Source organism: Komagataella phaffii, chromosome 3 (assembly GCF_000027005.1).
Source record: "Komagataella phaffii GS115 chromosome 3, complete sequence".
In the NCBI taxonomy this organism is placed as follows: Eukaryota; Fungi; Ascomycota; class Pichiomycetes; order Pichiales; family Pichiaceae; genus Komagataella; species Komagataella phaffii.
This window is the reverse complement of record NC_012965.1, coordinates 53,017-80,013: the sequence shown is the minus strand read 5'-3', so window position 1 is coordinate 80,013 and position 26,997 is coordinate 53,017. Positions and strand designations below refer to the sequence as shown.

The window sequence follows — 26,997 nt, the reverse complement described above, 5'->3', positions numbered from 1 at the left end:
TGGGGAACAATAGGTCACTGGTACTTCTGGAGTTTTGTGCATTTACTTTCACTTAAGAAGCTTGCAGTGATGAATCTGCTCTGTTTCATTTGTTCACTAACGTTGACAGGCAATTATTAGCTAACACGTCCATTGGCAAGTGATTTTTTCCAAGTCAATAGATTTTTTGCAGTGTGAGAGTATAGAGCTCGGGATTTGAGGGTATAACGCTATATTTTTACGTCTATCGAGTCACTGGCTAGAGTCTCTGAACTTCTTTTCATTTTTTATGTTGTTGGCGCCTTACGCAAGATCTAAGTTATCGTTTTAGCAACTCAAGGGTAATTGTTAAAGAAGCTACCACTTGGAAATTGTGTCCAGAACAAAGCACTCGTTTAGTCTGTGAGGCTGTATTTTGATTCTATAGTATGGGTCACATCAATACTAACCAACGCCTCGTTACTATATCTCCTAACTGCAGTAGAGTAATAAATTTTTTGCGAACCCAGGTTTCAAGATGGGAGATGGTTACTGTCACTTTTATCAGCTTCTTTAGGCAAATAAGCAGATACTTAGTTTGGTATATATACTAATGAACCTACAAAAGAAGAAGAGAAATGGCCCAGATAATATAAAGTTTCGGCAAGCGTTCAAACCTAGAGTTCACGCAATTTCAGTTCCTAGCCTAGCACAAATGTCTAAGTAGGTCAAAGTAGGTCAAATACTGTGAGAATGATAAAATTCCACGGCTGACCGGGTTGATTTAGCTTAACTATCAGGCTGACATTACGTGACTTACGACAATCATGTGTTGAGTGGGCAACATGGAAACACGTGCAGAATGGACGAGCATGAACGTCCCAAGGAGAAGACACGATCACGTTTGCATGTTTGCATGTTTGTTGGGCTCTGCAAGGAAAGTAGTAACCTTACACTATCCAAGGCTGGAAATAATCCATTCAGCTGACCAAGTAGATGCTGGGACTGGGCACTTTGTAAATAATGGACCTTAACGACTTATTTAAAAAAAAGAGGACCCAGAACCCAAATCTGGCTTCATGAATAATTACTCGAGGTAATAGAATGCAAAAAACGATCCGTTCTTGGCAATTCCCGTTTTTCAACTTATCGAAAAGATCACTAATCAAGGGTGCACTGATGCAATTTTGTTTGCATCTGGAAGTTAACAATAGAAGAATAGCGCGTTTATGGTCGAAAGCGTACTGACCTTTGATTTATTTGACTCACCATCACTGGAAATATCGTATCCAACGCACACACTATTGTTTTTTTTTCATTAATCGTCTACGTCGCCCCTGTTTGGTACTTTTACTCAGCCTTAATTTCGGATTCATCGCTAGTCAGGGCGCGCGTAAGCTGTTGTTCTCTATGTAAGGATACGCGTTGCGCATGCAGTACAACGTTCTCGTCTTATTTTTCAGCAAATCAGATAGAGATATAGTTCAAAATGTAAACTACGCAGGGGTAAAAGAAACAGGTTAGTGATAGTACAGCTATGATCCTAACGGATTTTACTGGTTCCATTATCTTTAGGGCCGAGATCTCATATAAATACCCTGCTAAGAATCATGATTGACCACTTTCCGAACCGCTTTCCAACTTTGTTCTTATACTAGATCCGTCATTCGTTTTAAGACTAAGGTAATGTTTTCGACAAAGTACATTGCTGTTCTATTGTCAGCATTTGCTGCGGTAGAGGCAATCGCTTTGCCTTCTTACGAACAAGCCTTAGACCACGCCGCCAGAGGTTTGGTTCCTCAGGCTTTTGCTGATGCCCTTAACCCAGCTCTTGAAAAGAGGGCCGATTTCATGTGTCACGCTGCTTGTGGTCTGGCCATTTATGGTGCTTGGGAATGTGGACCAGAAGCAGGTCCATTTGACGAAGAGTGCTTATGCGCTGCAGACTCCTCGTTTTCAACCCAGATCGACGCTTGTCTCGACTGTGGATGGTGTATCTACATGTCCTACTTTGGTAACCTGGCAGGTCCACTGGATGCTTGTGGACTGCCAGTTACCCCAACTGGTACAACATGTATTGAGACTGCTTCTACGCTGACTCCAACCCTTGGCCCTTTTACTGACTACACTCCAACTCATCCAAACAATGTTCCAACTTCTACCGAGGAGCCAACCGAGGAGCCTAGTGAAGATGTAACATCCACCGAAGATGCAACATCTACTGAAGACTCAACCGAAGAACCTTCTTCCGAACCAACACCCGATTACTCGGATCTAACTCTTGGAGAGGCTATCACTGACATTAAAGTTGTAAGTGAGAGGACATCAACCGAATCCGGCTACTATAACGACTGGTTTGTTGTTTACATCACTTTTGACACTACTGGACGTGACATTGTCCTTCCACCTTACGCTGTTGTTCAAGTTGCCCTACCAGAAGAGATTATCTTCATTGAACATCCTCAGTTTAGTGCTTTTAGTGATCCATCCTTGATTAACTTCTACACCACTGGTGGTTCTGGAGTGATGAGCTCTAAAGTTGATTGGAATACTAACGTTTTGAATTTCACTTTTTCTAACCGTGCTCAGGTGATTACTGAAGTGAAGGGTACCATTTCAGTTACCATGAGACTTAAGGATAACTTTGTTTCCACGCTGAGTCCTGGAGAGTATGACTTCAAGTTCTACACTGGAGTTTCAGAAATTGTTTCAACCTTCGATTTCTTACCACTAGACAGAACTGCGCCACAGAAATTGATTCTAGGAGGTGCTGATGCTGTTAATTGGGTTGTTGATATTCCAGGTGCTCCTTACCCTGAAATCACCAACATCAACGTTGGATCTGTTATCATTGAAAACGGATGGAGATACAAGTACATTTATGATTGCGAAAACCTTAAGTATATTATTGCCAGTGACTTTGATGAGTGGAATAACGTCACAACTCCTGTTGGAGACTATCTTCCGCTAAGCAGTGCCGATTCATCAATAGCTGACCTAGAATGTGGTCTTGGAGGTGTATCTTTCAGCTTCACTGAATCACTAGGTGAAAACGAAGTTCTAAGAATTTTTGTTCCATCCGAAGCAATGGTGAGCGGTACGCTATACATGGAGAATATTTTCACTGTTGATATTACCACCGGATCCGATTCCGTCGAAATAACAAAAAGAGAAGAGTTTTCGTACACATTTGATGAAACTTATTATGGTGATACCAGAGCTGAAACTAATGTTTTCGAAGTATTTGCTCTGGATGATCCTCCTGCTAGTTCTGAGCCCACCGAAGAACCAACCTCTGAGGAGCCAACTTCTGAAGAGCCAACTTCCGAGGAGCCAACTGAAGAATCAACTGAAGAACCAACTGAAGAGCCAACTTCCGAGGAGCCAACTGAAGAATCAACTGAAGAACCAACTGAAGAACCAACTGAAGAGCCAACCTCTGAGGAGCCAACTGAAGAGCCAACTTCCGAAGAGCCAACTGAAGAGCCAACTTCCGAAGAGCCCACTGAGGAGCCAACATCTGAGGAGCCTACTGAGGATGCAACCTCTACTACTGATGATGATGAAACCTCTACCGAAACCTCTACTGAAGAACCAAGTGTTGAACCTACTGGTTCTTACACCGATCTGACACTCGGTGAAGCAATTACTAAAGTTGAAGTCACCAGTGAGAGGACAAATGAGGCTTCCGGATACACTTCTGACTGGTTAATTGTGTCCTTCACCTTCAGTACTACTGGCAGAGATATTATCTTACCACCTAACTCTGTTGTACAGGTTGCTATTCCAGATGCACTTCAATTTATTGCTCATCCACAATATGCTGCATTCCTTGAGCCATCGTTGAAAAACTTCTACACCAAGAATGAAAATTTGATCATGCGTAGTAGATTCAACTATGATACCAATGTCATTGACTTCACGTTTGACAATCGAGGCCAAGTCATTACCAGACTAGAGGGTGTTGTTTATTTCACCATGAAGTTAGAACAAGATTTCATTGCTACGTTGAGCCCAGGTGAATATGATTTCGAGTTCCACACTTCTGTTGACACCCACACTTCAACCTTCAACTTCCTCCCATTAGTTAGATCCGAGCCAATTAAATTGATAGCAGGTGCAGCAGATGAAGTCGAATGGTTTATTGATATTCCAGGTGCCTACAACGATTTGGCAACCATAGATATCAGTTCTGATATCGATACTAATGCTGATTGGCAAAATTACTTCTATGATTGCTCCAAGCTCAAGTACACCATTGGAAAAGAGTTTGATCAATGGGGAAACTTTACAGCTGGATCAGATGGTAATCAATACAGTAACACCACCAATGGTTACGTTCCAATTACTGATTCTACTGGCTCACCGGTTGCTGAAGTTCAATGTTTGTTGGAAAGCATCTCGTTAAGTTTCACAAACCCTTTGGCTGAAGATGAGGTCCTGAGAGTTGTTCTTCACTCTTCCGCATTTAGAAGTGGTTCATTGTACATGGCCAACACGGTTAACGTTGACATCACAACTGGTGCATTAGTGAAAAGAGAACTTTTCTCTTATGCGTTGGACGAGACCTACTACGCTGAAACTAGATCTGAAAGATTGGCATTCGACGTATTTGAACTTGCTGATCCTGTTGAGGAAACTTCAGAGGAGCCAACCTCTGAACCAACCTCTGAGCCTACCGAAGAGCCAACTTCCGAACCAACTGAGGAGCCCACCGAAGAGCCAACTTCCGAAGAGCCAACTGAAGAGCCAACTGAAGAGCCAACTGAAGAACCAACTTCCGAAGAGCCAACTGAAGAGCCAACTGAAGAACCAACTTCCGAAGAGCCCACTGAGGAGCCAACATCTGAGGAGCCAACGTCCGAACCAACTGAGGAGCCCACCGAAGAACCAACCTCTGAGGAGCCAACTTCCGAACCAACTGAGGAGCCCACCGAAGAACCAACCTCTGAGGAGCCAACTTCTGAAGAGCCAACTTCCGAACCAACTTCTGAACCAACTGAGGAGCCCACCGAAGAGCCAACTTCTGACGACTTGTCAATTAACCCAACTGGTGTGCCAACTGAGGAACCTACTGAAGAGCCAACCTCCGAGACTACCGAGGAGCCAACTTCTGATGACTTGTCAATTAACCCAACTGGTGTCCCAACTGAGGAACCTACTGAAGAGCCAACCTCCGAGACTACCGAGGAGCCAACTTCTGATGACTCGACAATCGACCCAACTGGTCAGCCAACTGAGGAACCAACCACCGATGATCCATCAATTGCACCTACTGCTGTGCCAACTTCCGAATCATCTTCGGGACAATCGGTGGTTACTCAAATCACTACAGCCACTCAGACTACCATCACTTCAGTCTGTAACGTTTGTGCTGAGACCCCTGTAACAATCACATACACAGCACCAGTCGTGACTGACCCAGTTTCTTACACTACTGTCACTTCAGTTTGCCATGTATGTGCAGAGACACCAATCACAGTTACCTTGACTTTGCCATGTGAAACTGAAGAAGTTAAAAAGACAGACGGTCCTAAGACTGTCACTTACACCGAAGTGTGCAATTCATGTGCTGACAAGCCCATCACTTATACCTACACTGCACCAGAGTCCACTGAAGGCGTTGAGTGTACCACAGTTACTTCTGTTTGCAATGTCTGTGCAGAAACTCCAGTGACTGTTACTTACACAGCTCCAAAGGATACTTCTGCTCCTAAGACAGTCACTTATACTGAAGTTTGCAACTCATGTGCTGACAAGCCTATCACTTACACCTACACTGCACCAGAGTCCACTGAAGGTGCTAAGAGTACTACAGTCACATCTGTTTGCCATGACTGTGCAGAAACCCCAGTAACTGTTACGTACACCGTTCCAAAGGCTTCCACAGTACCAGTAGAGAATACTACCGTGCCTTCTAAACCTACCAATCCTGGCCAGCAGGACACTACGATAACAACTCATGTTACTCAAACCACGTCTTTGGTGACAGCCTCCAGTAGTTCCACTGCACCTCCTGCAATTAGCAGCGCAGGACCAGAGAATTTGGCTGTGCGTTTCTCTGCTGCTGGATTGTTTGCAATGCTTCCAATGATTTTATTGGCATTGTAAAGTGATACCATTTCTAGCGCTTTTCTTTTAAGTATTGCATCTACTATGATTGTAGATAGATAATGCGATATAACTTTTGTGAAATTAGTTTAATATGGAGTCGAACAAGATGTGAGCTTCAGAAATAATTATACTGAACTAACTCATCTAAAATTGAGAAGAGAGCCGATTTAGTCACAATAGTGGCAATAAATCTGTAACTTAAATGAGGCCGGTTTCCCTATTCAGGTCTCTGTAAATCTTTTGCCTGGTCTCCTTGAGCTTTTCTGATGTTAGGGTTTTTATTGTATCGCGCTCATCTGGATGTGAGATGTTTTCATGAACCGAATATATTCGAACAATACCACAGTATTTGGAATAGATGTTGGAGGTACCAATTTACCCTAACGTTGATCAAGTGTCATGCTAGTTCTAGAATTTGCAACTTTGTTTCAAATTTTATTACTTGGCTTTGCCATTAATTAGCAAAACCATAAATATTATCAGACCTTTAGTGTTGAGGTACCGTGCCAATCTGTTACGTTTTAGCTATCACAACGCCCTAACAATAGAACAAAGTGAGACAACTTAAATTATTTCAAACAGAACAGGATAGCGGACTGGATTATGTTTTACTTGAAGAATTCTTTGCAGGGGAAACGATACCGATCTTCTTGGAACTTCCAACTAGTACTAGAAATCGGAATTTACCGAAGTCTTCCATAACTAGGTCTGGTTAATCTTGCTCAGAAAGCTAATTAGTCTCATAATGGCACCAAGTACAGGACTAACTGCCCTTAAAACCCTACTTTGTTTAGTGGATCTTGAGCTTATTTTCGCTATTCATGTACAGTGTCACAAGCTTTATGCGATATAATGCAGTGCGTAACATACTGCATCACGTCAAACTAATTATATCAGAAACAATAACCACTAGTTACCACCGTTTATTATCGATCACAAGGTTTAGAGTCTGAATCTGAATATGAAGGTAAAAAAAAGCCTGAATAACCATGCATTACCTAGGAGTAGGAACAAAACGAAGTGAAATAAATGGATAGAAGCTGTTTGCAAAAGAGATTAATTTGCCTCTGGAGTGATCACTATTAGGTTACAGATCCCTCCAGAGTGCAGAAGCTTGTATGCGGAAAGGGCACTCATAGGCTGTTATCTGAATTGCAGGAAGAACCAAAAAACATTCACTGTACACGTTTCTTTTGCTCCAATGGCAGGTTTTTTTTTCCAGCTGAGAGGGTGTACAATGCGAGCCAAATTAGCCCCAGCCATTGGAGAGTTCTTTCTTGACGAGTACTAGCTGGCCGATGTTTTCAATACGACTCTTACCACCATAACCAATAATAAAAAAGAGATTGCAGCACCTGAGTTTCGCGTATGGTCTCCCACTACACTACTCGGTCAGGCTCTTAGCAGCTTAACTACGGTTGATCGGACGGGAAACGGTGCTTTCTGCTAGATATGGCCGCAACCAGCAGAATATAACTGATATTGTACATACCGAAAATAAACAGCAACCGTACCAAACTTTCAATGTTGAAACCCATGGCCTTTTTTTTCTTGCTCTGTAGAGAAACGTACAAACTTAGTATTATAAGGTAAAGTTTCAACTTGACAAATACACTCGCCTGTCATTCTCACATATTAGAACATGTTGGTCCTTTTTTTTATTTTAACTTTCGTCAACTCGTGACTTAACACTCATTAAGAAGGAATATATATATATTGGCTCAAAGATAATGATATATTAGTAAGTAATGGTTTTATCTTTTTCAACTACAATAGCACAGTAAAATACTATATTGAGTTCACCTTTTTGGGGTCCATTTGTTCTACACCCTGTCATATCTCTCGTGAGTCCTAAGTTGAAATTGATGGGCAGCTTTTTGTGACCATAGAGATAAAATTTGCTTAAAATCATGCGCTTGTGTCTCTGAGTCATGACCTAGCCCATCTGTCGATTGCAACTTTGTACCGTGAAAGAATACGGGCGTAGTCCAACTTAGTCAGTTGTCATATCCTAAAGTTAACTTAGCTGTCAAGAATTCAGAGCCTGACATTTCTCAGTCCAGCAACTCCTCACACGAGTAGTCGAAAAATAAATGCAGGGGAAGAATGTACCCCAATCTTTTTAACTAAACACAGGTTCATCCACCCCGCAAAAGTGAAATATAGTAAGAATATTCACAAATCACCAGATAATCAGCCAATCCCTTGATATCGTAGGGCTTTTACGCAATTCAGTAGAACTGAATCTGAAAACATGCCATTTTTTATGTTTAGAGAGAACTAATGCCCAGATAAACTTGCTAGTCTCAAGTTTCATTGATCCACTTTTTGTCTAGACCTAGAAAAGGTAGCACAAAGTTGACCCAATCAGGTAAAGAAAGACATGGCCAAGGTGACATCATGGCGTTATGTTTGCTTTTTTCTTTCCTTTTAGTGCGTTAACGCTTTAGCCCTACACGAAGAATTATAACTTCTAATGCAATGACCCTTGTTTCCTTAGCTTTTCCCAAATATGGATTTGCAAAACATGTTCTAGTTGCTACTAGCTTTTTTCAACCGATCAGTTGAGTCCATAGCTAGGTCTCAGCACCTACTAAAGACCCCCCGCAGTGCCCTGGAATGCGTGTCTAACAAAATCCATTTTGGGACACATGTTGGCATCTAAAAATGCAATGCCGCATAAATCAACAACCACGATGTCGCACTGCAGAAATGGGTACTAATGTGGCCTATTATTTTTGATTGCTGCCTGAAAACAGACTTTTTTTGTACCAGAAGCGGTGTATTGATGCGCAGATACTCAGCTTGCTTGATCACTTGGAGAAATTGAAAAATGTTTCGCCGACCCGCAATGACAGGGAGTTTTCACGTGTTCTACGGATCTTAGCTCGGGCTTGATGATCAGAACTTTTTGACTAGGGCTATAAGTTGCAATTCTAAGTTACCATATATTGTTGCGGTGGCGATTTGACGTTGCCGGGTAGATTCCGTACAATCTTGATATCTCAAGCCGTGTTGAGACATAGAAACGCGGTAGGTCAATAAGCTGCACAAGCACGACGTAAACAGGTTTTAAGGTACACTACAGATGAGACGTATTTGGGTATTAAGTTAGGTTAACAATACAAATTATAAATGCGACTGAGAATAGTGTCCAAAAGGGGATCGCTCACTGAAATAATAATCAAATGCGGTATCCCATATCTTGCAGAATCTCCAGTCCTCTCATGTATTCCTGCATCTAGCCAACTCTAACCTTAAGGTTTGGTGACGGCATGCACCGCGTCTAAGTTTTATCACGTATTCAGCCACTCCTAAAATTTTTTCCAGCCACCTAATCCACCTAATCCACCATTCATCGTGTTAAAGTTGAAAAGGGTCTATTCTGAAAAAAACTCAGAACAATATACTGATCTCTTTAAGCTAATGGGCAGCTGCCACATATTGTTGAATCGTATCACTAAGAACACGTTACTATAGTAGTACTTTATTCACGCTGCAAATTCACGTTCACGTTCTCCTGGTACCTTGGCATAAGAATTTCAGTTTCCCTCCACGTGCATCAAGACTTGCATAAAGAATAATAGCTGGTACAGCAAAGCTTAGGAATTACGTCCCAAACTGTGGATTCAAACCTAAACAGAGTGATGAAAAGCAGGGCCAGAATGTAAACAAATGCAGATAAGGGTGTCGTTCTCATTTGGACTATAAGAATAGTGGTTTTTCCTGAAGATTTCTTAAATTTTCACCAACAGTCACTCACTCACTTGATCATGAAGTTCGCAATTTCAACACTTCTTATTATCCTACAGGCTGCCGCTGTTTTTGCTGCCTTCCCTATATCTGATATCACAGTTGTCAGTGAAAGAACTGACGCATCGACTGCCTATCTGTCGGACTGGTTTGTTGTTTCATTCGTTTTTAGCACTGCTGGCAGTGACGAAACAATCGCTGGTGACGCTACTATTGAAGTCTCTATTCCTAATGAGCTAGAGTTTGTTCAATACCCTGATTCCGTTGACCCATCCGTTTCCGAATTCTTTACAACCGCTGGTGTTCAAGTTTTGAGTACCGCATTTGATTATGACAGCCATGTTTTGACTTTCACTTTCTCTGACCCAGGTCAAGTTATTACTGACCTTGAAGGAGTTGTTTTCTTTACACTCAAACTCAGTGAGCAGTTCACCGAGTCTGCTTCCCCTGGCCAACACACCTTCGACTTCGAAACCTCTGATCAGACCTACAGTCCTTCTGTCGACTTGGTCGCACTTGACAGATCTCAGCCAATCAAGCTGAGCAACGCTGTGACCGGTGGTGTTGAATGGTTTGTTGATATTCCAGGTGCATTTGGAGACATCACCAACATTGACATCAGCACTGTTCAGACCCCAGGTACCTTTGACTGTTCGGAGGTTAAGTATGCTGTCGGAAGCAGCCTGAACGAATTTGGTGACTTTACCCCACAGGATAGAACAACTTTCTTCAGCAATTCGTCCAGTGGAGAATGGATTCCAATTACTCCTGCTTCAGGTCTTCCAGTTGAAAGCTTTGAGTGTGGTGATGGTACCATCTCTTTGAGCTTTGCCGGTGAATTAGCTGACGATGAAGTTCTTAGAGTTTCTTTCCTATCAAACCTGGCTGATGATGTTCTTGAAGTTCAGAACGTTGTGAATGTTGACCTCACCACTGCAGACTCGCGTAAGAGAGCATTGACTTCGTTCGTCCTTGATGAGCCATTTTACCGTGCTAGCAGAACCGACACAGCTGCCTTCGAAGCTTTTGCAGCCGTACCAGCTGACGGAGATATTACTTCTACTTCAACTGCCATTACCAGTGTTACTGCAACAGTTACCCACACCACTGTTACATCCGTCTGTTACGTTTGTGCTGAAACTCCTGTTACCGTTACCTACACCGCTCCAGTCATTACTAACCCAATTTACTATACCACTAAGGTTCACGTTTGTAACGTCTGTGCTGAAACACCAATTACCTACACTGTTACCATTCCTTGTGAAACTGATGAATACGCTCCAGCTAAGCCAACTGGCACTGAGGGTGAGAAGATCGTCACCGTTATTACAAAAGAAGGTGGTGACAAGTACACCAAGACATACGAAGAAGTCACTTACACCAAGACTTATCCCAAGGGTGGTCATGAGGACCATATTGTCACTGTCAAAACTAAAGAAGGTGGTGAAAAGGTCACTAAGACTTACGAGGAAGTCACCTATACCAAGGGTCCTGAAATTGTTACTGTTGTTACCAAGGAGGGTGGGGAGAAAGTTACCACTACTTACCACGATGTTCCTGAGGTTGTTACTGTTATCACCAAGGAAGGTGGAGAGAAAGTTACTACTACTTACCCAGCTACTTACCCAGCTACCTACACAGAAGGCCACAGTGCTGGAGTTCCAACAAGTGCTAGCACCCCTCCTCAAGCTACTTACACTGTGAGTGAGGCTCAAGTCAACTTGGGTTCCAAATCTGCTGTTGGTCTGTTAGCAATCGTCCCAATGCTCTTCTTGGCTATCTAAGCTTCTTTTTTGTTCGTTCTTCTAATTATTGCTTCGTGTACACTGAATGTATTATTTTGATTTTATCATGACTCGTAATCGATGGGATGAGTAGCGTAATTGCCAGGAATTGTCAGGGACTCCGGAATGTGCGCATTTTCAAATCGCATTGTGAAATCACCAGTCTCCAAAACTAAATCAAACCAGCCAAATTGCCACAGGCACGTAATCCACATAACACTGTCTATTACCAAGCGCATGAGCGCGTTGTCGTCCCGCATGGTGCAGCTTAGAGACTGGAATCTGTAAGATGGAATTCCAATTCTTTACCCAAAATGAACAAAGCAAAGTTTTGTCTATGCCTTTGGTATATTCTTCTACTATGGTTCAGTGCGTGGTTTTTTTGATCCTTCTTTGGTATGTGAGCCACAATTTAGCACTTGGTTCTTATTTTTCTAGGAACATAATTGAGGTATTAATTCCCAAAACACGCGCTCGAAATTCGTTTTTCACAGGAGTGTTGTACATTGTTAAACTGCAGGCATGCTGTTTCAAAACCAGCCAATCATTACCATGGTTTTAGCTGTAGGTCCTGCATGTATTATGTATGTGATCTCTTGGCCCCTGAGTTTGAGCAGGTGAATGAAATAGTAACCCTAAACCAACAAGAACTGGCTCTTTTTGGAAAACATACAAGCACTTTGGGCTGTACATTAAGCTGTTCTCTTGAAACCTCAACCAAATTGGAGCCACCTAGACTAACTCAGATGTGCAGGGCAATAAAATTGCTCAGCCAATCCAGATTATTGACCTACGTAAGCTCATATCTGTAACACTATACCGTCTTAACTCTGCGACCGCAATGTTTTGGAATGCTCCCATCACTTGAGAAAGTAATCAATTAAACACGCTACATAAAGATGCTAGTCTTTATTTGCAAGCCAAGCAAAATAGTGCTGAAATTTGGCCTTGGTGTCTACTCGTTTTTCCTCAACTTGTTCCTCAGATACAACTACATCTGATGAAGCCAAAAAGCGGTGTTGGTCGTTGTAAGCTTCAACGACTAACTTACTGTGAGTTTCTCCCTCTATTTTAAACTTCGTTTCGAACCCTTGACGAGGGACTTTGCCCAACAACTGACGTTCCGAAACTTTATCGATTGAATAGAATTTCCAGTAGGAGGTCTCAGTATCCCCATTCCAACTCACATAAGCGATGGTATCTCCCTCAGGAGATATATCGGAGTGTAAGGCAATTGCTTCCGCTGGATATCCATGCCAGTCAAACTTGAAAGCTCTGTAGTTTTCAACATGTTTACCCAATTCGCCAGTACCAAAATAGGCATGGAAAACCGGAGTTCCATCGGCCGTGTATTCGGTAACGGCACCTTCAGAACCCCAATTGACAAGCACATTACCATTTGAAAGAACTTGAGTTGATCCTTGAGACTTGGACAGTAGATTGTGTCCCCTAGGCGGATCGTACTGTGCCAGTAATGTTGCCTCGTTAGTTTCTGTGTTAACTTCAACAATTTTTCCACTGGATTGGTCAGAGTAATGAACCTCATGACCTCGATGATCCTCAGTTCCGTGAGCGGAATTGTCATAAAAGGAGAACACTTGCTTGGATCCATCATCCGAAGTAGACAAGAAGCGGGCATGGTGCTGGAAAGAAAAGGTTAGTGGTTTTCCTTTCACCTTGAAATTTGAAGATGTTTTTCCAGGTAGTCCCCCAAGCTTCCAGATGATAGATCCGTCGGTTCCATTGATCTTGTAGATGGCTGCAGCATTTCTAGCAGATATTAGGTAGTCTCCATTTTCATCCTTATCAACTGAATTGATGTGGAAGTAATCCCAGGCATCACTTGAATTGTATCCACTTCCTGCTTGCCATGGGTTGATAGGAAGCACCGAATCGTGAGGTGATACATGGTCCAAAGAAGACCACTCAAAAAGAACCTTTCTGGTTCTCAGGTCCAGTTCTTGAAACTTGGCATCGACGATCCATTGTTGATCTGCTGAAGCACCGTAGTCAGAGAGATCCTTTGGAACTGGGTGGTATATTTGAATCAAGCCGGTCTTCTCATCCTTGACGTGAAATTCATGTTTGTCACTGATCCTATGGTTACCAGCACGCAATTCTTTAATAGTCTCATACCTGTTGTTCAGGATAGTAATGTGACCATGGCCGTGGCCATAACCTGGGTTGTGTGTGCCTTCAAAAGCGAAGAGCACGTTTTCGCCGTTGATTCGGGAGGCCTGAAAGTTAGCCTGCCAATTGGCAAAATAAGAAAACCCTGACCAGACTAGTTCTCCTTTGTCTGTGAATATATAAGCACCAGGTTGTCTAGGTCCATGGGTGTTATCTTGGTCGTAGCCAGAAAATGGGGCTGCGAAAAGAAAACCTGGGGAAACCTTATCATCTGTCGCGGGGATGGTAATGTTCAACTCAATTGGTGACAAATCGGGTCTGGTTCTATATTGCCAGTCGGCATACGAGGTAGCAATTGTGGAAGCTACTGAAATAAGAGTAAGGAACTTCATGATTGATGTTCAGATTCCAAGTCAGTTAGTCTCCTTTTATGGTAAGGGAAGCCACACCCATTAGCTATTTGTCGGGTCGGATGACAGATTGTGGGACCCGAAGGTTACGTAATAATTAGCGCCATACTTTTCCGAGAAAGTATCGTCATCTTGCAGGAGTGCTTATCGTGAACTAAACTTTTATAGACCGTTGATCTCAGCCGATGGCACAACCGTCGGCTAAGGCTTTATGAAGGATATCATCGGGAAGATCATGAGGTTTGAAACTGCTAACAACAGTCTACTTAAACATGTACGATGCAGGAGAAAAGATTAGTATTGAACAAGAATGGCTTCAAAGACTGAAAAAATCCGCTACAGCGTTAACAATAACAGCGTGGATTCTGCCTCTTCCATTGAAGAGCCCAATGACAACCCTTTTGCTGACCCTCAAATAGCTGCTTATTGGAGGAAAATCTATGAAGATGTCGGATACGAAAACTTACATCGATTTGATCCTGATTTTACCTGGAATAAGGAAGAAGAGAAGAAACTTGTCCGAAGACTCGATCTGAAAGTGTTTTCATGGACGTTTGTGATGTTTTGTGCTTTAGACCTGGTTCGTCGTAATATTAACAGAGCAGTGTCAGACAACCTTGTGTCCGGTGATATTCCCGGTTTAGACACAAATGGATACAATTTAGGCCAGACTATATACCTGATCTCATTTTTGTGCGCCGAGCTTCCATTGAATCTTCTCTCTAAGAAGTTTGGACCAAATGTGGTAGTCAGTGCTGAGTGCTTAGTGTGGTCGATTATCTGTATTTCCCAAAGTGCAATGAGAACTCGTGCACAGTTTCTTGCTCTCCGAGCTTTGTTGGGGTTTGCCCAAGGAGGATTCATCCCCGATCAAATTCTTTACCTTTCTTATTATTATACAAATACAGAGCTTCCATTGAGATTGGCTATTTTCTGGACTGCTATTCCACTCTTCCAGATTTTGGGATCTCTTCTGGCCTCAGGATTGTTGGAAATGAGAGGAATTCATGGCAAAACTGGGTGGCAATGGCTATTCATTATAGAGGGTCTTATGAGTCTTGGTGTTGCCATTCCTAGTTTCTACGTGATGAGAAGCGGGCCTACTCAGACGAAGAACATTCTATTCAAAAGTAGGCCCGCTTGGTTTAATGAACATGAAGAGAAGATCCTCGTGAATCGACTGCTAAGAGATGACCCCGCAAAAGGCGATATGAATAACAGACAGGCTCTTAATATTCGCCAAATATTGCGGACTGTCCTTTCAGAATATGATTTTTGGCCACTGTATATTCAAGGGCTCATGGCCTTTATACCTTTCCAACCAGTCACAGCTTACATGTCCTTGATATTGAGATCCATGGGTTACTCTGTGTTCCTGTCCAATGTATTAGCTATTCCGGGTCAGTTTTGGTTTTTAATAAACCTTCCTTTGGTGGTGTACTTCAGTCACAAAGTGAAGGAGAAATCAATCTGTGTGGGAATAGCTAATTATTTTATCTTTCCGTTCGTTGTGGCTTTGGTTGCCTACCCAGCAACGGGAAGTGATTGGGTTAAATATTTTCTCTTAACTGGTATTGTTGCCCTTCCGTACACACACGCCATATTGGCCAGTTGGGTTTCCCATATATCCAACAATGTGGCTTCCAGAAGTGTGGCTACTCCTCTGTACAACATGATGTATCAAGTCGGTTCTATCGCTGCCTCCAACATATACAGAGAAAGTGATAAACCTTACTACATCAGAGGAAACAAGATCATTCTTGGTATCACTGTTTTCAATTGTGTATTTCCTTTTTTCACCAAGGCGTATTATATCATGAGGAACAAGCAAAAGGAGAAGAAGTGGAATAGTATGACCAAGGAAGAGCAAATCGAGTACACTACCAACACCACCGACTCTGGTGTGAAGAGACTTGATTTCAGATTTGTTCACTGATTTGATTAGTTAATTTCGTGTATGTTAGTATGTTTTATTTATGGTTGCTTGGTTACCATTCTGACTGTAATTGCAAATCGGGGCCCACATCGAATAGCTCTCGCCATCCCAAAACAATATTGTTGATATCTGGAGTTAGAACATTATCTTCCGTTGAAACCAAATTTTGGAAATGCTGAGCTGATTGATTATCTTGCTCGGAGAGTGATGATGTAGTAGACGGATTATCATTTGCCTCCTCTGCCACTATTGTGGTGCCGTAGTCAATCATCAAATTCCTAAACATTATTCCTTGCTCATCGGTAGAAAAAGACTTTAATGAGGTTTGAAGATCTAAGGTCCATAAAAACCATGAGGATGTTATAGGCCAAACAGAACTCCACTTCTTGAGTAACTCAATGTTTGTTTTCACATATGTTTTCACTTCGCTTTTCAAAGACTGATAGGCTGTCTTATTTTGAACTTCGTAGTTCTTTTTTAAAAGACTGAGAGGAGAGGTGAGAAAGTAGAGGCTAGTTGCAGCATTAGTAAACAGCTCAAATCCTGTAAACGGTGCTATGACCATCATATTAATGGACTCAGCCGCCGAAATCAGTTTGGTGCTACGCTCCACACTTTGGAGGAACTTTCTGGTAGCGTTGTACCATTGATTTGCCGGAAGTGTTTCTGGATTAATGAAGAAATACTCTCGATGTAGGAATATCCGGCTAAGATATAACAGTGCATGCATATAGACAAACGACATCAGAGTACCTTCAGAAGCCTGATTCTGGAAATTGACCGTGTTATTATAGAGATGCACGGGTATTGTGGACTCCAAGACATCTAGCTTCTTATCGGTTTCGGAGAATTTGGAGCTGGATCCTGAACCCGTGGTCGGCAAATTGTTGGAGCGTGGACCGCTCTCACCAACCCATCTCGCTAAACTAGCCCACACTTCGAATAAAAAAATGGTGAAACAATATGTGCTAACATTGGTCAAACGATTTTCCACGCCTGTTGGAGATGAACCATGTGACTCGAATAAAATTGATTGAAATTCCTCAAAGGTCAGCCTTGGGGAACTGAGTTTTCCTAGGACAAACTCAGCTTCAAGAGCTGGCATTTCGATATGGATATCTTCAATCTTTATACAGCTTGACCTGTTTCGGCCACTTGAAATGCAACGATCCTGCAAATAAACAGCCCATAAGGTCCTTCTTTTAACCTCCGAGATAAGAGGGTTTGTTTCATTATAGCACAAAGAAGTTGAATCATTGAGGCCCAAAACGAATGCCATACGACATGCTAATCCCACATAGATAAAAGCTCTGGCAACGTTGCGCTCACCCCAATCATGACTACTGAGCATGGTTAGTGCTTGAATTCTCTGAATACTGGGCCGGTCAAACAATGGTTGTAGAAGTTTTCTTGCATGGTATGCAAAGTACTCTGAAGCATGTACGGGAGATCGGAAAACACCAGAACCGTTGCTGGAGGACGGAGTAAACAGGTCTGGGTCCTGAGATAGATCAAATGCACCATAAGAAGAAACCATGCTCGGATGGAATCGAGCACTTAGTGCAAATATTGACAACAAAACCACCGGATCAGGTCGATGTAGTAGATGATAGGGAGCCGGAGACTCCGAGTTGTAGTAATCATTGATGTAAGTTGAAGGGTTAAATTCTGACGATTTGATGAATGCCAACAGGGATGGTCGATGCAGAAACAGAAAGACACCCTGATATTGATGACTGAAAAAAAGCTCTATAACTTCCAGGACCACATCCTTTTCTGGAATCACGACTTCATGCGAAGGAACAATTGGCTTCGAAACTTTATAATCACTCTGTTTGGCCCAATTGTCCTTATTGACATGTTTCCGTAGATGAGATTGCGTTGGGGTGTAACTACATTCGTGACTTAGTCGACTACACCTGTGGCATGGCTCTTTGGTAGACCCGTTGTTGATACACTTAAGTTTCTTGCTTCGACATATATCGCAAGCCAAAAAGGTACGTTTCAGCTTTTTTTCAGTTTTCATTAGATGTTTGCATAATATAATAAGTCCGACGGTTCAGCTGATATACGTTAGAAGTGTGGCTTTGCGGCTCTTTTTAAAACGTAATCATTTCTTGGTGCAATTTAGGTCAGTCCCCGACAAAGTATGTACCGTAATGGGAAATTAAAATCGCCGATACCAGATCGAAGATGCAGGCAGTTAACAGGCCAGCCAACGCCTCTATGATATTGCGACTTGTACAGTGAAGACTATGATGCTGACTGTAGTTTCGAGTATCTTGTACCGATTCACGTGATTCTGTTTTCTTCCTCTTTCGCCTTGATATCGAGTGGAGAGCAGCTTTAGAAGCGATAGCGCCAATAGTTGCGCCAAGCGTAATGAATAGGTTGGCTTTTAATACGGCAAAACATATCTAACAAACTGGATGGTTGCAAATTAGTGTTGTGCAGTTCCCATCTAGTCTTACGTAATATAATAATATACGTAAGAAAGAAGAATCCCTTGATTAAGACATTTGCTCTGATTTCAGTTCATACAAGGATTGGCAGAATCAAAGTATGATTAACTTGACCTAATAAGCTCAAAAGTTCTATAATTAGACGTATGTAGTCATTTCAACCGAATTCTTAACAGTTTCAGCTATGAGAAAATGCTGACAGTTTAGTTGGAGCTCCCTTTTCTCGAAGTGCAGGCATCATCGCCCGCCCTCATGTACTTGCAAGGTGGAATTGAGTTCTATTCAAACGTCCCACCTTGACTCAACGCTCAAACTGCTTTGGGCCATTTTTCTTTTTTCCTGGTTTCGAACTTAAATGACCTCTCGAAGCAAGTATTTTTACTCCATATTTTAAGCTTACAACCTTCTGAAAAGGTATTGGTCTTCATCTCTCCTCAGGGCTCAACTTTCGCTGGTCTGTTATGCATGGAGAGGATAAAACCGCATTCAAAAATGCGACAAAAGTATATATTAAGTCCCCATTTCCAGTTTACTTTTCTTCCCTGTGCTATGGCGTTCGAATTTGAAGGTGAAGGTATCGCAGCATCTATTTTCCTGGCACTGTATGTCATTTATACGCTGTTCACAATCGGAATCATATGGCATAAAGGGACACTCAGAACCATTTACTCTGGATTATTGTTTTTCGGTTTGATTCGAATGGGAGCACAGTTATGTGGAATAGCTTTTGCTTCATTGGGATATGAACATTGGCAATGGCTAGTTGCATATCTGGTTTTAGGAGCTGAAGGGTACTTTGTTCTGATTCTCACCAGCTTCTACATGGTGTCTCATGCACATATAGCTGCCAGAAAGGAATCATGGCTGAAAAGTAGACTAGTTGACACTTCAAATTGGGGGTTTCTCAAAAAACTCAATATTAACGGGATGAGGATCTTCTATTATTTGGCGATTGTTGCCAATGTTCTAGTCATCGTTGGAGGCACTATGTTGACCGGTCTGGATGCTGACGAGTATGACGATAATGTATCAAGAATTAATACGAGCAAAGGCCTCCGAGGCACGGGACAAGCATTGTTCTTGATATTCACACTAGTTGTTGCGGGTCTGGCTGCTTACACCGTAATTCATGACAATATCCGGTCGTATTTGTTGACTTCTGTTTTCATGGCTACCCCATTTTTGTTTGTGAGAGGTATTTATGGGTTGTTATCCTGTTTCATCCAACAGATGAACTATTTTTCCATGGCAAATTATACCGCAACAGGTATGTCGGTTCACTTTGTGGCCACTGAATACGTACTGGCCACCACAATGGAGTTCATTGCTGCATGTATTTTCATGTCCACGTACTACGTGGTGTATATACCAAAGAAAGCTTTAAATGAGGATGAAACCAGTTTGATAGAAGTTGGTGGAAAGCATGAAGACAAACCTAATGAATAGGACTGACACTCTAAATTTGAGCCGCACTTGCATATTTAATTCTTCTTTACAGGTAATTTAATCTTTCAAAAAGTCAAGTGTTTATCTTTGATCAGGCATACTGACATTACTCGTTCTTCATCAACTTTTTTCGTCTCAGTATGGCTTTTGATAATTAAATAGCTGAAATGGAAAAAGTTTTAGTATTCTGTCTCCTACCTGATCGAATGGTGACTCACTGGAAGCGCTAGCGAGTAGTAGAGACTCACCATTTGGAGGACTAATCCTTTTGACGTGATTCAAGGTGCAGCGATAACTTAGAAAGCTGAATGCTGTTTCAAGCAAGAATATACTACTGTATCTAACTCTGTTGTCTTTTGTCGACTGTTGAAAAAAAGGATTAACCTTCTCTTAGCGGTCAACGCCGTGCCATAATTGATGTACCATCGGGGCATCTTGTTTTGTGTAGCACTTTATGATTGTGAAAAATCGAATTCTTTGAGATAATAAAGAAAAGTAGTCACCCTGATTCTCTGTAAGGACAGTGAGAAATAAACTGGTTAGCAGTAAAGACTCGGCAGTGGCTGGCCTCCTTTCCATCATGGTATGCAAAGACAGCTAAGTAGCATAATCATAAAATGCCTAGCAAATCCACATAAAAAACTCTAGAAAAGCAAACGCAAATTTGTTGTTAGCAAAGAACGATTTCAAATATCTCAAATGTTTCAAATACACTTGTCATAACTAAAATGTCAAACGCAGCTATTTTGAATCAGCCTTCCATATGAAATGCTGGATGAGTGCCTCTGATCGAAGATCAAGCCATTACATCGTGAATAAATGGGTAATCAAAATACTAATACAGAGGATGAAACTTCTATTCCATATATGGCGTAGCAAAACATTACCGAAAGCCTGTCACTACCCATTCGCCGGAAATTTTGGTATACACATCGTTGGTAGCTACCTTCTTTTTGGTTGTTTGAAAAGCCGAAAAAGGCGACCTCCCGTGACGTTAAAGCTGATGTGGCGGAGACGTGCGGTGCAGAAAGTTACACATCTTGTCCCGCTAAAGTTATCAAGCTATCAGATGAAACCATCTGAGCTTATTTTTTATGCCATCCAAACTGATCAAAAGAGCCTTGGTTGCAAATCAAATCAGATTTCTGGAGAATTGACTATCTAAGATCTCTATAAAGTGTAGCAGACTTTGGGGACCTAGAATGTTTCTGCACGGAAAAGGGGAACGCACACATCAAGCTATCCTAAATCCAGCCGCTCACTCCTTATTGTATGGCTCAGAATTGACACAGTGAGCACGAACGCACACTGTCTGAATTAAAAAAAGGAACGATGTAACTGTGGCGGCTGTTGCGGTGTCTGCCACAAAACGTTTTTCAAAGGTTAATAAGCGTTTATTATGGAACTACAATAGGAATTATCAATCACCGCACTTCAGCAATATGCACCTCCGGGTTGCCGACTGATCTAGAAACCTCAGTTGGTGTATCATGACTGAGTAGGCTCGTAAATAATGACTAAATGAAGTTGATTAAAACCAGAAAAAGAAGAGTTGAAGTTCAGACAATACCTGGACATGCAGCCCACTGTTAACATTCAGTCTGTGCCTCTGTTGTATAAGCTTCGCATTTATCCGTTAACTTGGCATTTTGCTCGATAAGATCTTTTTCATCACCTGTCGAGATAATTTATTGGTGCCTTGAACAAAAACTTCATAGGAGACTCACGAATCTACTGTGGAGAATATTCGTCAATATGCATCATTTTACTATCTTCGTAGGGCTGTGTTAGCCTTTAATAAGCTAGGGGTTAAATTCTGCAAATCCTGATTGCTTGTTTGGAGATGCCATATCTTGAAATCCCACGACACTTTGAAAAAGGCCCGGCCTCAGAGTCCATCCCTACCATAATCCACAAGTGTGGCATCACTTTTGTACAATGACATATTGCAAGTAGTTTTCTTTTCATACATTCGCACGGCCACTATGCAATTCCAAACGCCACGACTCCGATCATCGAGTCTAATCGTGCAGATTCGTCCATGACGAATAGGTAATTGAAAATTTGCAGCAATGTCACTTGATCGCTCCCAAAAGATGCTGGTAGTCAACAGCCCCATGACTCCTTCCGTATTGTATAAATATGGGAGCCCTTGGGCCAAGACTTCACCAACCATAAAATGAGTGACGCTGAAACTACGGTGCATCTTCTTGGCAAATCTGTCGGATATGGGGTGCTGATTGGGGTTGGAGCTGCATTTGCTCTAGCAGTGGTTATAGCCACCCGATTGATAGCCCGCTATCTCAATGAAAACAATAATTCTACTGAAACTTTCATGGTTTCAAATAGAACCGTTGGTATTGGTTTGACTACTTCTGCCATTTTCTCCTCGTGGTTTTGGGCCACCGAACTGTTATGGACCGTCACCATGACCCAATTCTATGGTGTATCTGTTGGATTTTATTACTACTGGGGACTGATAGTGCCAGTTTCCATTATGGGTGTTCTGGGTATCGAAGCCAAACGAAAAGTACCTAAAGGTCACACATGTCTGGAAGTAGTTGAGCTCAGATACGGCAAAGCTGCCCACATCTTGTACATGTGTTTTTGCCTAGCTAACAACTTGTTGTCATGCGCTGCTATGATTCTGGGTGCCGCAGGTGCTATATCCATTATCGCAGATAATCTGAGCATTGTGGCAAGCTCCTTGCTAATTCCATTTGGTGTCCTATGTTATACCTTCAGTGGAGGTCTGAGAGCAACTTTCCTTGGAGATTGGGGTCACAGTGTTATAGCTATTATTGTGCTACTCTATGTTAACACTGCTGCTTTGGTTAAGATTGGCTCAATAGATAAGCTTTACGAGCTAATTTTCACTGGACCCAACGAGGGAACTATTGAAGGTAATTATGATGGCTCCTTAATGACCTTCAGATCCCAAGGTGCAGTTTTCTTTGGAATCATTCACTTATTAGGTGATATGGGTCTTACTGTTTTAGATTCTTCGTTTTATCAGAAAGCATTCAGTGCCAACTTAAAGTCTGGAGTTCCTTCGTACATGATCGGGGGAGTCTGTATTATGGCTATTACCTGGCCATTAGGTACCATCATTGGTATGGCAACAACCTTCTTGGAAAATGATCCATCGTTCCCTACATATCCAAGAAAAATGACTACATTTGAGATAGAAAGTGGCTTTGGACTTCCATACACTTTGAAGGCTTTGCTTGGCGATGGAGCATGTGGAGCAATATTGTTGGTAATTTATCTGGCATGCACATCGACAGTCAGCGCTCAGATGATTTCGGTGAGCAGTATTTTGTCCTTTGATGTTTACAAGACCTACATCAATCCTCAAGCAAAAAACAAGCAGATGATTAGAGCTTCACACATAACCGTTGTGTTTTTCTCCTTCTTTGCAGCTGGTTTTGCCATTATGTTGCACTATGTTGGAGCCAATATGACATGGGTTGGGTACTTTTATCCAATCCTGATCTGCAATCCTGTTTGTCCAATGATCTTGTTATTCACTTGGGACAGACAGACAAAGTTTGCCTTTATCGCTTCTCCAATCATTGGAATTGGAGCTTCCGTTGGTGTATGGCTAGGAACTGCCTACCATTATTATGGAGAAATCACTATGGAAACCACATCCCGACAGCTTCCCTGTCTTTGGGCTGGTTTAACTGCCCTCTTCCTGCCATTGGTATTGACAGTCACTTTCAGTCTGTTTCAGAAAGAACATTTTGACTGGAATGTTTTCAAGAAGGCTGAACTTATTGAGATGGAAGGCAGTGAAGCTTCATCTCCCTCAGAAGTCGATGTTGTATATGAAAGTGGATCTGTCTCATCTCCAACTGAAGACTCAGAAAAGAGATCCGTGGACAAGTCTGAGAATGTTCAACTTCAAGAAACTGAGCTTGGAGTGTCAAGTGGTGACGAGTACGACGAAGAAGAGCAAAAATTGATCAAGCGTTACATCAAGATAGCATACGCTTGGTGTATACTTGTGGTTCTCGTTACTTCGGTGTTGTTCCCAATGTCACTGTACCGTAACTGGATCATATCTTTGAGTTTCTTTAGAGGATATACTGGATTGTCCATGTTCTGGTTATACGGAGTCTTCTTAGTTATCGCAGTCTATCCTCTTTATGATGGGCGACATTCGCTAGGCCGAATTGGTCAGGGTTTGTGGAAAGACTTCAAAAGGATCTTCAAATCTAAACGATGATTTAAGGCTACAAGAGTGTAACAGTCAAATATGTATTTAGTATGCCAGTAATATGACATTAGCTTTTGTACCGAGAGCAACAATGCTCTGAAATTTGTTCTTGAATAGATTAAACTGATAGAATAGCACTGTTACCACTAACCTCTATATATGAACGTTCTTGTATCTGTGCTCCCGATTCATTAGATATGAACGCTTTGAAACACGCTTTTTGGAGTAGCTTTAGGATAAACCTAATTGTGACTCCCAAAGCAATTCGCATAGATAACCCCAGTTCGAGAAAATAAATTGCGGAGAAACTTTTCTTCTTTCTGCAGTTTCAATGTGAGATTTAGTGATGACCTAGGCGATTAACTTTAATTTGCTTTTGCTTGCGCTCTTGATATAGTACGAAAGCTTGGCTCTGGCGGGGTCAAAAGGTGAACATGACTGACCCATTTGCAATGATAAAAGAGATACCTTTCACTGTAGCTTCTTGGGGAGAATAACTACGATATGTCGCTACTAGGTAGAGCAAGATCGTTGAACTACCAAGGGAAACTATATGACAAGTTTCCAACGATTTACAACATTCATGTCATAGCAATAACAGCAACTGTTTCTGGTCTCATGTTTGGTTTTGATATCTCTTCGGTATCTTCTTTTGTGAGCCAGGAGCATTACAGAAACTACTTTAATCGGCCAGACAGTTTGACACAAGGTGGAATAACTGCTAGTATGGCCGGTGGATCTTTTGTAGGTTCGTTAGTTTCTTCCGATTTTCAGGACATATTTGGTAGAAGGGTCGCTCTCCATGTGTGCAGTGCATTATGGATCACCGGAGCTATTATTCAAAGTGCTTCGCAAAATCAAGGTATGTTGATTGCAGGAAGATTTATTTCTGGTCTTGGTATCGGATTCGGGTCAGCTTCTGCTCCAGTATACTGTTCTGAAGTTTCACCTGCAAAAATTAGGGGCTTGATTGGAGGCCTTTTTCAACTTTCGGTCACCGTGGGTATCATGGTAATGTTCTACATTGGATATGGATGTCACTTCATCGACGGTGTTGCATCATTCAGACTGGCTTGGGGTCTGCAGATGATTCCAGGTTTTATTCTACTGGTGGGCGTCTTCTTTATTCCAGAATCACCAAGATGGCTAGCGAACCATGAACGCTGGGATGACGCGGTTGAAATTATTGCCAATGTCGTGGCTGACGGTGATAGGGAAGACCCTGATGTCCATTTGCAATTGGATGAACTTCAGGAACAAGTGTTGATCGATAAAGATGCAGCCAATTTTGGCTATGCAGATCTATTCAAAAAAGATTGTAGAAAACGTACCTTCATTGGTGTATCTGCCCAAATATGGCAACAGCTTTGTGGTATGAATGTGATGATGTATTATATTGTGTACATCTTTGAGATGGCTGGATATTCAGGAAACGTGAATCTGGTCTCGTCTTCTATTCAATATGTTTTGAATGTTGTTATGACCATACCGGCTTTATTTTTGATGGACCGTGTTGGTAGAAGACCTCTGCTCATAGGTGGTGGAATTTTCATGTTTATTTGGTTGTTTGGAGTTGCAGGCTTATTGGCTACTTACTCTGAGCCAATTGAAAATTTTGGTGGTGACGACACTGTTCGAATACTTATCCCTGACGAACACAAGGCGGCAGCTAGGGGGGTCATTGCTTGTTCGTACCTATTTGTTTGCTCGTTTGCGCCAACATGGGGTATCTGTATTTGGGTTTATGTATCAGAGATTTTCAATAACAGACAGAGAGCTAAGGGAGCTGCACTGGCTACTTCGGCAAATTGGATTTTCAACTTTGCTCTAGCTATGTTCGTACCAAGTGCTTTTCGGAATATTACCTGGAGAACGTACATTATCTTCGGCGTGTTTTCGGTTTGCTTGACTGTCCATGTCATTGTGCAATTTCCAGAAACCAGAGGGAAGACCTTGGAAGAGATTGATAAGATGTTCAAAGACAATATTCCTGCATGGAGAACAAGTTCCTATGTCCCTGAAATGCCGATCGTTCACAAAGAAAAGATTGGATCGACAGAGCATATAGAAAATGCTTCCAACTTGTCTGAGAAGCCGATTATGGTTCACGAGGAGGAGTCTGTTTGAGAGCAACGTAACGCAGGGTCGCTTTGCGCAACCTCTTTCGTCTGATGAATAATGTTTATTGAGTATTATTGGAGGAAATGTAGCCTTTATGAGCTGTTATTTAACGGGAAGCTAGAGCAGGCCAAGTTCTTCTTTCTTTGCAATACTTTCGTAAAAGTTTTTGCTATGCCATATTTCTTGCTAGCCAAAATCTATGTGCATGTAATGTACTCTTGTTTCTTGAACAAAGTCAACATGCGAAATAAAAGTTGCATTCTTGTAGGAATGTCTTGATGCACTTCGAGAGAACTCACGGAAGAAAAGTGTGTTTCATACTTTTTGAAATGGTAAAAGCATAATTAAGCTTTTCAAATAGCTATGCGGCTGATCGAATCTGTACTGTTTACTGTTTGAATTATCCGAATACTGCACGCATCACATGATTTGTTAACCCACCGCCTTTTTGTTGTAACCTTTCCCTACTTCGGTCTTCAACGGCTCTGTTGAATATTGCTACTCCCAGCCCCTACACAGGCACTTTTTTACCCTCCCTGGTTTGAAAGATCTAGTAGATATTTCAAGAGGAAGTAGCATCTACAAGTGTAATCCCTAATATAAGTTCGATACATTCAGTCCATATCTCGAGGTTTGTTGTAGCCATACATTTCCAAGAATT

At 41.9% G+C, this 26,997-nt stretch overlaps 9 protein-coding genes across 9 annotated transcripts; 7 read left to right on the top strand and 2 right to left on the bottom strand.

Annotated features, from left to right (window-relative positions):
- Positions 1–1,644: 1,644 nt before the first annotated feature.
- On the top strand, positions 1,645–6,069 carry PAS_chr3_0032 (Hypothetical protein; the record flags this gene model as incomplete). Its single annotated transcript, XM_002492195.1, has 1 exon — positions 1,645–6,069. One exon carries the CDS (start codon positions 1,645–1,647, stop codon positions 6,067–6,069), a length of 4,425 nt encoding a protein of 1,474 aa, XP_002492240.1.
- A 3,776-nt stretch (positions 6,070–9,845) lies between these two features.
- On the top strand, positions 9,846–11,609 carry PAS_chr3_0030 (Hypothetical protein; the record flags this gene model as incomplete). Its single annotated transcript, XM_002492194.1, has 1 exon — positions 9,846–11,609. One exon carries the CDS (start codon positions 9,846–9,848, stop codon positions 11,607–11,609), a length of 1,764 nt encoding a protein of 587 aa, XP_002492239.1.
- A 902-nt stretch (positions 11,610–12,511) lies between these two features.
- PAS_chr3_0029 (Hypothetical protein) lies at positions 12,512–14,131 on the bottom strand (the record flags this gene model as incomplete). The annotated part of the gene is made up of 1 exon (XM_002492193.1): positions 12,512–14,131. One exon carries the CDS (start codon positions 14,129–14,131, stop codon positions 12,512–12,514), a length of 1,620 nt encoding a protein of 539 aa, XP_002492238.1.
- Positions 14,132–14,459: 328 nt separating this feature from the next.
- PAS_chr3_0028 (Putative protein with similarity to the allantoate permease (Dal5p) subfamily of the major facilitat) lies at positions 14,460–16,085 on the top strand (the record flags this gene model as incomplete). The annotated part of the gene is made up of 1 exon (XM_002492192.1): positions 14,460–16,085. One exon carries the CDS (start codon positions 14,460–14,462, stop codon positions 16,083–16,085), a length of 1,626 nt encoding a protein of 541 aa, XP_002492237.1.
- A 52-nt stretch (positions 16,086–16,137) lies between these two features.
- On the bottom strand, positions 16,138–18,111 carry PAS_chr3_0027 (Hypothetical protein; the record flags this gene model as incomplete). Its single annotated transcript, XM_002492191.1, has 1 exon — positions 16,138–18,111. The coding sequence occupies one exon, from the start codon at positions 18,109–18,111 to the stop codon at positions 16,138–16,140; it is 1,974 nt and encodes a 657-aa protein (XP_002492236.1).
- A 985-nt stretch (positions 18,112–19,096) lies between these two features.
- PAS_chr3_0026 (Hypothetical protein) lies at positions 19,097–19,993 on the top strand (the record flags this gene model as incomplete). Its single annotated transcript, XM_002492190.1, has 1 exon — positions 19,097–19,993. One exon carries the CDS (start codon positions 19,097–19,099, stop codon positions 19,991–19,993), a length of 897 nt encoding a protein of 298 aa, XP_002492235.1.
- Positions 19,994–20,768: 775 nt separating this feature from the next.
- On the top strand, positions 20,769–21,158 carry PAS_chr3_0025 (Hypothetical protein; the record flags this gene model as incomplete). The annotated part of the gene is made up of 1 exon (XM_002492189.1): positions 20,769–21,158. One exon carries the CDS (start codon positions 20,769–20,771, stop codon positions 21,156–21,158), a length of 390 nt encoding a protein of 129 aa, XP_002492234.1.
- A 1,014-nt stretch (positions 21,159–22,172) lies between these two features.
- PAS_chr3_0024 (uncharacterized protein) lies at positions 22,173–24,224 on the top strand (the record flags this gene model as incomplete). The annotated part of the gene is made up of 1 exon (XM_002492188.1): positions 22,173–24,224. One exon carries the CDS (start codon positions 22,173–22,175, stop codon positions 24,222–24,224), a length of 2,052 nt encoding a protein of 683 aa, XP_002492233.1.
- Positions 24,225–24,719: 495 nt separating this feature from the next.
- Positions 24,720–26,342, top strand: PAS_chr3_0023 (Putative transporter, member of the sugar porter family; the record flags this gene model as incomplete). The annotated part of the gene is made up of 1 exon (XM_002492187.1): positions 24,720–26,342. The coding sequence occupies one exon, from the start codon at positions 24,720–24,722 to the stop codon at positions 26,340–26,342; it is 1,623 nt and encodes a 540-aa protein (XP_002492232.1).
- Between the last annotated feature and the right edge of the window lie 655 nt (positions 26,343–26,997).